General features: G+C 36.9%; 1 protein-coding gene across 4 annotated transcripts in view; it reads right to left on the bottom strand.

The window, feature by feature from the left end:
- Positions 1 to 4: 4 nt before the first annotated feature.
- Positions 5 to 9,486, bottom strand: part of SGK3 (serum/glucocorticoid regulated kinase family member 3) — a 55,431-nt gene continuing 45,949 nt past the window's right edge. For all 4 annotated transcript variants that reach the window (XM_085221216.1, XM_085221214.1, XM_010708999.3 and 1 more), the window contains 10 exons: positions 9,167 to 9,224; positions 8,487 to 8,570; positions 8,268 to 8,399; positions 6,099 to 6,211; positions 5,844 to 5,880; positions 5,654 to 5,740; positions 4,009 to 4,104; positions 3,125 to 3,280; positions 1,788 to 1,877; positions 5 to 936 (listed from right to left, as the gene is read on the bottom strand). In XM_085221216.1, coding sequence (XP_085077342.1) covers positions 766 to 936; positions 1,788 to 1,877; positions 3,125 to 3,280; positions 4,009 to 4,104; positions 5,654 to 5,740; positions 5,844 to 5,880; positions 6,099 to 6,211; positions 8,268 to 8,399; positions 8,487 to 8,570; positions 9,167 to 9,224 — 1,024 coding nt within the window. In that variant the 3' untranslated portion in view covers positions 5 to 765. The remainder of the gene's footprint in view (positions 937 to 1,787; positions 1,878 to 3,124; positions 3,281 to 4,008; positions 4,105 to 5,653; positions 5,741 to 5,843; positions 5,881 to 6,098; positions 6,212 to 8,267; positions 8,400 to 8,486; positions 8,571 to 9,166; positions 9,225 to 9,486) is intronic.

Raw genomic sequence — 9,486 nt, 5'->3', positions numbered from 1 at the left:
AGAGTTTTAACCAAAAATATCTTTAATGCAGTTGAAATACAGACATTTATCTCAAGGAGGAAAAAAGGTAGAGCGCATGATCAGTGAAGTTACCAAATGAATAGCTCATTTGTTCCATCCTTGCTGTGAGTAATTCTGCATACTTCAGATAATCCAGTTCAGAGACGCAGGTACTCCAGCAGACACAAAAGTGACAATCTAGTTTTACATACCCGATTTTTCATTCTACATAAATCCTCCAAGCATCTCAGTCTTAAATTAAATCTTCATTTAAGTGCTCACAGGTTAACAAAGTTCAAACCGATACAACAGGGAAAAAAACATTCACCTTTTTTAAACCGGGATATACAAAAGATAACTTGCATAGTTACAATTCAAGCACAGAGTCACTGTAAATAGGTACAAAGGCATTTATAAATTTACTAAATACGCTGCTGCTTGTGCCGGCCTTATCTTAGACATGTACGAATGTAAACCTGAAGGGACTGATGAGAACAGTCAGTGTTTTTGCTTAAAAAAAATACGTTAATGTAGAGAATGTTACTTAACATTTTTTAAAAAATATTTTCTGCAGCAGGAATAAACAGTTCAAATCCCAAAGAAAGCCATCCAAAATGCCCAAATTCCTCCCATACAGCAGAGAATGTTTGTTCATAGGTCACAAACGTATATACAAAATGAGGCACTAGTTACACTAATTTGGAATGTGTTCATAATATTTCAGTTCCTCCCAACACTTCCAAAACAGTGTTGGCTTCTAACTTCCTAAGGAAACATATCTTCAGAAGGTGGTGCGTAGGAAAACCCAACAAACGCATCATCTGCCTCCAGGACGCTGGCATTAACAATGCTGTAATCAGAAGAGATGCAAACTGAGTATGGGACCATTTCTTCCGTGAACACCGCATCAAAATTCCCAATATCATCTGGGCCAACCTAGAAAACAAAATATCTATCATTTGTCATATTAATTTTGTATTTTTAAAATTGTACTATTCTTTCCTATTTAAGTATATAAAGCCTAAAGAAAACCACCACAGCATCCCCGGAAGCAGTTATTAAAAGCTTGCTTGTTTTTTCTGGGCCAGAGATCAGGCCAAAAGCTACACAACATTTATGATGCAATAAACATAAGAAATAATAAGAAATATTTCTTTTTTAATTGACTGTTAGAGAAAAAAACTGAAATAAAAACCGTATAACCAGAGTTATCTTTCTCTCTTTTTCCATCAATAACATAAAATTGTTACATTCTAGCAACAACAGTAACTACAATAAGTCAACTCTGCAGTAAGGGACCTAAGAACTAAAGCACAGTAACATTCAGTTACAGAGAGAAGAAACAAGACAGCAAAGGTTTCTTCATCAAACAGACATAAACCACTAGGAAGATGAACAGGAGTAGGGCTGCAACTAAGGCTTATAAAATAGTCTTCGTAATTGGAAAAGTGTTATTTAAATGAGGCTGTAAATTCTTTGGTCTTCACCAAAGAATTCGATCAAAACGATCAGTTTCTCCACACGTGTATGTTATGAGAAATACACTAACTTAAAAACCATGAACTGTGAGTCTGTGAGTCCTTTGATGGGAAAAAGCAGAGGAAACAGTGACATGTCAAAGTGAGTTTTAAGTCAAAAAGACAGCATCACTGCTCAGAAGTGTCACTGCTCCAAAGCGCAGTCAGCACTAGGAGGTTCCCATCCACTCTGGTGCTTGCATATTCTCTCCCAATAGAGGAGCCTGCACAGGCAGAAATTTGGCAGCTAGGAACTAAAACGGCACCTACCACGTTAGGATTAAATGGTGGTGGAATCTTCTTCTGTAGAAGGTCAGTCCAGCTGAGAGATTCAAAGAATGGGTGCTTTTGAATTTCAAGCTGCAGTAAGGAATAGAAATTACAGATGTTTCAGAAATCCATCCCATGCATCACAGTAAATGCACAAACAAAACCTAAGGAAGTCAAGTTCTGCATTTACAGTGTATTTTGCAATAAAAGCTGTAGCTGGCAAAAAGAGAATTAAAGTGTGTTAGCCTGCCTCTACAAACTAGTTTCCTTTTAAAACCCTATTTGCTGCTTTTAAGACTTAAAAGTCAATCACAGGGTGGAGCACCTCTCCTACAAAGATAGGCTGTTCAGCTTGGAGGGGGCCAGGGAGAGACCTCATTGTGGCCTTCTAGTATTTGAGGGGAGCTTATTAACGGAAGGGGGAATTACTTTTTACACTGTCTGACAGTGACAGAACAAAAAGGAATGGCTTTGAAATAAAAGAGAGGAGATTTAGGTTAAATGTTAGGAAGAAACTTTTACTCAGCGAGCAATGAGGTACTGGAACAGGTTGCCCAGGCAACTTACGGATGCATCATCTCTTGAGCTGCTCAAGGCCAGCCTGGATGTAGCCCTGGGCAGCCTGATCCAGTGGCTGGCAACCCTGCCCATGAGATTGGAACTAGATGGTCTTTAAGGTCGCTTTGAACCTAAGCCATTCTATGATGAGGTCAACACACTGCCTAACATTAAGGCTGCAATCAGAACACTCACTATTCATGGATGGGATCACAGTCTTTCTCGATTATTCCTCACCGTACATTTCTGAAATCATCTGTGCTTCCTAGCAACACCTTTTTGCAAGTAAAATAAGATTAAATTCATGGTTGTATTGGGAAAACATTTACTATGATTTTAAAGTCTGAAGAAAAAAAGAAAAAGCTGCTACTTGTACAGTACTGTTCCATTCTGTGTTTGAGGAACACTTTTTTATGTAGTCAGGTAAACTGATATTACCAGAAAATTGCCTTTTCTTTTGATTATTTCCTAGATTAACTAACTAACTAATCTTAGCAATTACTATGCCAGGAATTGTTTCCCTGCTGACTGGTTTGACACCAACCAAGCTAAAAATATTATATCCCACAACAATTACCCCCTTCCTATTCCAAACATCTTTCAGGACTTGATGACCACAACTGGTATTTTCAAAAAAGAAAAAAAAAGAAAAAAAAAAACAGGGACAGATATATGGAAAAGCATTTCCTATCTCCTGCTATTAAACTTGTATGATGCACTCAAATTTATTCGTGTCTCTTTAAATGAAGAAGAGCTTGATAAATTAGGACATTACATACAAAATCTTCCCTTGCTCCAAGTCTGCTTTGCCGATCTTTCTCCAAAAGTTCCTCCAGAATAGACCAGGCTGTGAGACTGATTCCTGGACGCAAGACTAGGGGCTTGTGAAGAATATTCTCATACATCTCAGCAACGTCACGGCAGTAAAAAGGAGGCTAAAAAACCCAAATGTTACACATTAATTCAAAGCTACATCAGCATTTTGTTTCACGTGTATGGACCAACAAACAAATCTGTAGGAAGCAAACTACCAAGAGTGAAGGAAGAAATCTTAGACCCAGCTAACTTCTAATTCAGTCATTCACACAGCCAGGTCTCCGTGCTTGATATTTTCCCCCTGCCACCTCCTCTTTCCATAACATGTTCTCACACTCACAGGTAATGTAACTGCAGATGCCACCAAGATTCAAAGCTCCCACTATGCTTGCCTGGAAAGAATGAGAGTGGGAAAACAAATCTTTTCCTACTTAATATCCAGATGCATATAAAGCTAGAAAGAAAACTAACAGAACAGATTATTATTAGAGTGATTACACATGACTAAAAAAGTACAGTAAGATTTTTTTCTTTTAATATTGTATCAAGAAGAACTAGGAGAAATCCTGGAAGACCCAAGCCAAAAATACATGTTTTAATTTATTGGGTGCTGTTGCTGTTGATTCTATTTACTTCAACATTTCCCCAGTTATCACTGTTTGTCTTTAGCCAATGTCCAGAAGTTCAGTGGAAAGCAGAAGTTTAGACATTGAAAGGCAATGCAAAAATCCCAAAGAGAAAAATAGATGCTATAGTAAAACAAATCATTCATCCACTGAAGTAGAGTACTTCACTGCTCTATGTTAGCATCCTTAATGGCACTTTCCCACCTATATTAAATACATACCAGTCCATAAAGCATTTCATAAAGAACTGCACCAAGGCACCACCAGTCTACTGTGTTGTCATAGGGCTGCTTTTTAATAACTTCTGGTGCAAGATACTAAAAACAAACAAATAAAAAAGGTAGTGCATTAGGCTAGCAATAATAAACCCTCGATTTTTAGGTTTTAGTCATAGTTTCTGAAGAAATCTAACTTATTAATACCATAGTACAAGCAAAGGCATTTCACAGTACAAGGCTATTTGTTGTGGACATGTAGTATAGAATTACTGTGGCTGGATCCTCATCATCTCAGTCCTTACCTACACAGCACACACACGGTTGGTTCCTAAACCCTTCTCTCAGAACAAAAGATTGCTCACTAGTATCCAAATTCTGAAATTTAATGTACAAAATAGATCTATTTGTAAGTGGACAAGGCAGGTATCATTTGTAATGAGGTGGTAAGTCAGTGTTCAATGGTACCAGCATTTCTCAAACTTTCTGTATGCTTGAGTGCCCTGTACCTCATTTATCTATAGATAACCCTATAAAAAGCATGAAGAGCAAGCAGAGCAGTTTTAACTAACTTTCCTAATTTTTCATAACTTTCCACTTAGTGAGTTGGAACTAAGTGATTCAACTCAGTGTTTAGAAACACAGAGAATATCATTACACTTTTCACAGGATCATGAAAGATTTTAAATCTTGGAATGTGAAGACTAATATTCAGTTGCTTAGTCCTGGTATTTTAAAGAGCTGATATTAAGCATCCTGTTATGCTGCAGTTCATGCAAATCCACGATAAGCACAAAGCCCACACTTCTGAAAAAAAAAAAAATCTCATTTTTGTCCTCCAACAACTCCAAAACCGTCAGTGTTTTATATACACTGTGCTTTCCAAAACAATCCAACAAATGCTATTTCAGCTCAGATTTACCATTTAAATTCCTACTCTAATGATAGCTAGGATAAGTTGTCACACGTTGCCCTTATTTTTTTTTTTTCCCCTTTTGAGTTCAAATGTTTTAGTACATTATTCCTCACCCATCCTTCACTGCTTTCAAAGGCCTTTCCTGTAATTTAAAGTGTATTTTATCAAAATATCAAAGTCATTGCTCATGACATCTAGGTGAATACCTCATACATTTTTAAGACTTCCAGATTCTGAGTTTTCCAGTCCAATTTTTCTTAGTAAAAAAAAGACAATAGAGTCAGTAAGTTCAAAGCTTCTCCCATACACAAAATTTGTTCATGTCTCAAAGATACAAAGCGCTTCTAAACTTAATAAAAATTTATGGCAGGATATAGTAAATAGATTCCTATTGGCAAATCTGTTACAGCTGTTAAACAAGCCAACTGTCTTACATCTAGTCAGACACACGGGAAGAAACATTATGTGAAAAGTATTGGGAAGAGGGAAGATGATAGACAAGAGCTATGAGAATGTGGGTAGTTAAGTAGGAGATATTGAACATTAGTAAGTAGTACAAAGAACAGACCTGCAGTAAACTTGTCTTTGGTTTGATGGAAGAACTTGTAAAAAGAATTTAAGTCTTCAACAATACATAACTATAAATACACAGACATTTGATTATCCGTTTACATAACCAGTAACACTCAACAACCATTTGTTACTAGCCAAAAGGTGCCAAAGTCATCAACATACTTCCGGTGTCCCACAGAATGTTGCAGTAGTATCAGAACTTGCAATCCCCTCTTTACAAAGTCCAAAGTCTGTCAGCACAACATGACCCTGTTTAAGAAACAGTTTTAAAAAACAGAACACAATCAACATTCACATGTAAGTGTCAATTTTGACAGAGGACATATAAAATAAAAAAATGTTGCTTACTTACTAGTGAATCTAGGAGAATGTTTTCTGGTTTTAAATCCCTATTAAAAAAAAAAAATCTTTGTATTAACTCAGAACAGCAGTCACTAACACAAAAGCTTCAAAGGCAACAACTTATTTTTCAGCTGAAAGGAAGCTTTACATTTTGGTGAAAACATTTTGTTCAAATTTCCCGAGATCATTTCATGCAGTAATTTTTATATATTAATTTGTCCTATTTTGAACTTCCACAGGACAAGAATACACTTCAGAAACCTACCTGTACACAATATTTATGGAGTGTAAGTATCCCAGTGCACTGGCTATTTCAGCAGCATAAAATCTGGCTCTGTGCTCAGGAAAGGAACGCTCTCTTTGTAAATGAAAGAACAGCTGTAAATATGCAAAGTAGTAAATAAGAAAAAAAAATCATACACAAAACCAAGTTAATATGGTATAATTTTAACAGCAATTTTATTTAGCTGCCTACAATTTTAAGAATGTAAAATGAAATAAAATTGACAACATTCCTTCACTTACTTCCTTTTCTCTTTCACAGCTTAGAAATACATAGACAACTTACTAACAAGGATATTCGCTTAAAAGCAAGACTAGTCAGAAAGAACTAGAGAAAACCACGTTAACTGAGGGTGGCAAGATTCAATTACGCAAGATCATAGAATCACAGAATGGAATTCAATTTGGAAGGGACCTCAGGGATCATCAAGATCCAAACACCCCCCGCCACAGGCAGGGCTGCCAGCTGCTAGACCAAGGACTAGATCAGATGGCATGGGGCCCTATCCAACCTGGCCTTAAACACCTCTAGTGATGGGGCATCCACAACGGTGCATAAATAGTCTCCTAATAGATAATCAGGTGCCACACAAGTAATCTTTCATTTCTGAGTATCTTCGTGTTCAAATTTTTGTATAAAAGCGTCTTACTCTGAGAGCACTTAGAGAGATGCATGTTCCAGACTGCTGATCCATTAATGTTCTCAACTACAGACAGTCTTCAGACTTTAAACGAATTGAGCATATGCACAAGTCTAGCCAAAGATTAAATCATACGCATATGAAACTATACTATACGTTCAATTAAAAAAAAAAAAAAACAAATTCTGTTTTCTATCTGCAAAATTCGAAAGAAAATATAGCAAGCAACCAAAATCTTATAAGTTCTTAATTCAACTTTGAAAGCTGTTTTGAACTGTGTTTTAGTTTGCCTGGAAGAATGCCAAATGAAGAGCAAACCTGGAATTTGATCATATTCTTCTAATAAGATGACAGTACATCAGACTAAAGAAAGGCCCATCAAGTGCAGATTCCAGCACTCAATTCTAGGAGCATCATGAATGCTGCCACGTAGACTTTCTGAATATCAACCAACATAGGTCACAGTATGAACCTCACCCTGCTTTATTCAACATACGTATATCCTGAGTGTATTCAGATGCAGTGACATAATAGGAAAACCTGAGATACGCAGAAACAAACAAATGTAAATTCTACCCTTTCTTCTCCTGTCCTCTGCCAGGTACTAGTTTTGCTATCTACAACAGTACTGTTAGAGTACTTCCCTTTAAAGCATTTATGCTGAATAGTTACTTGCACACAATCATTTTTCACTACGCTTTGTGATCTTCAATCACAACTCATTTGCTAGACAGGTCCAGGTATTATTAGCATAAAATTAGCATACAATAGAATCTTTTGAAGAAATAAAAAGAACGTTTTATACCCTTAGCGTGTTTAGTAGCTATTCAATCATGAGTTTCTTGAGCACTCCTCAAAGTACTGGGTACTCTGAAAAGCAACAGCTAAAGGCAAGCTGCTCCAGAACATTGTATTCAAGTATTTATGGACTTTTTCTAATGCTTTTAAAAGTTTTCCCTTATTCCTAAGGGACTCATGGACTCCTCGTACTCAATAGCATGGCTCCAAGGGGAAGAATCCTGAGAATAAGGCTATTCGGCGGTAAGCAATTACATCTGCAAAGCCACAGAAGTATCCCAAGATTTCCAAAAAAGTCATAGCAATAAAAATCAGTTGTCTGTTTACTTGTTTCCTTCCTCACACTTTCAAAATACAAACACCGCAGATAATGCAGATGAAAAAGGGAAAGAATTTTACATGCTGAAAAATGTCAATGTATGATTAATTAATAACAGATAAATTTAGGTAACTATAATACTGTCAAGGAGACAGTAGTTATATCTGACGACCATAAATTAATTCTGTATTAAAGTTGCTGATAAAAAGAGGAACAAGGTCTGTCGAGCTACAGAAGTCTGCAGGAATAGCATCACTGGAGATTAAGTAACAAGACTTCCAAAACTTGGGAGAACACTGATCACAACCCCTTGTAAAGGATCATTTTATTCCTCCCACAGAATAACAGAGCTGCAGAATAAACAGATACAAATCCAAGTAGAATCCCCACATACCTCTCCTCCGTTAACAAAATCCAGGACAAAGTAAAGCTTTTCTGTTGTTTGGAATGAGTAATGCAATCCAACTAAAAATGGATGTTTCACATTTTTCAGAAGCACATTACGTTCAGCCATGATATGTTTTTGCTGTAAGGAAGTAAAGGATCAGTAAATAAACAGACAATTTTGTAATTAAGGGAAAAAAGCGCGTGGAGAAAGTGCATTTCTTTATACCTCTTTCCTGTTAAGAACAATTTTTTTCTGCAGCACTTTGACAGCATAATATTTCCCATCCAGTTTCCTTTTTGCAAGAAGAACCTGTGAAATTCAAAACAAACGAAGAAATGTTATGGTTGCAGTTCACATTCCACCGATGACTTGCTAATTTCAACATAACTGAAAAGCATTAATGCTATGTGTTCACAATAGTCTCTTTGTTTTTAATATAGTCAATCATTAATAGAGCGATCTTACAGTTCAGTACAGTCTGTCTATATATTGATATAATGAAAGGCTAAATGCATCTCTTTGGAAAGTATCAATATTAGTCATTTTTCAGCATTGCTCAGAGTTGTTTCAGTGATGTTTGCACTGCTCCAGAGCACCAGGCACTTGAGAAGGCAGAACAAAGGAAAATGCAGGGTTTGTACTCCAGCTGCATAAGCACAGGGGTACCTCCCTTCCTCTCTTGGGGCAAGAGAGGATCCCTACTGCTCTTAGCAAGAAAGGGAAACACTGATTTTTTTTAATCCCAACAAGCAACCAAGGCAGGCAACAAGTACTATCAGAAAATAACAACAGCAGGGCTATGGAGAAGTAGCAACAGGAATCCAATATGGGAGTTTGTGTGCCACGCATGAGACACCAGCTGGCACTCTTGCAGCACAGCAAGTCACAGCAATCAGAAAGCTCACCTTGCCAAAGCTGCCTTTCCCAATAACTTTCAGGAAATCAAAGTCCGTTGGCTTAGCACTGAAAGATATTTAGGAAGGAGACAGGTCATTTGGGTAAAAACTACAAGCTTCATAGCTGTACAGAAGTCTAGTGTAGCCCTTCAACTGTAATGTGAAGAGTCTGTCAGCACCTTTCTTCATTCTTATCAACAACTGGACTTCTGCAAAGCTGCCCTTCATCTTGGAATTCCATTTTCCTCCAGAAAAAGTGACAGAGCTAAAGCACTTGAATTTATTTCATTTTAAGCGTAAAATGTAGAGGATGAGCAAGACTATTCTTT

The sequence above is a fragment of the Meleagris gallopavo genome, chromosome 3 (genome assembly GCF_905368555.1).
Source record: "Meleagris gallopavo chromosome 3, MGAL_WU_HG_1.1, whole genome shotgun sequence".
NCBI lineage: Eukaryota > Metazoa > Chordata > Aves > Galliformes > Phasianidae > Meleagris > Meleagris gallopavo.
Note: the sequence above shows the minus strand (reverse complement) of the source record. Positions and strands in the feature narration are given on the sequence as shown.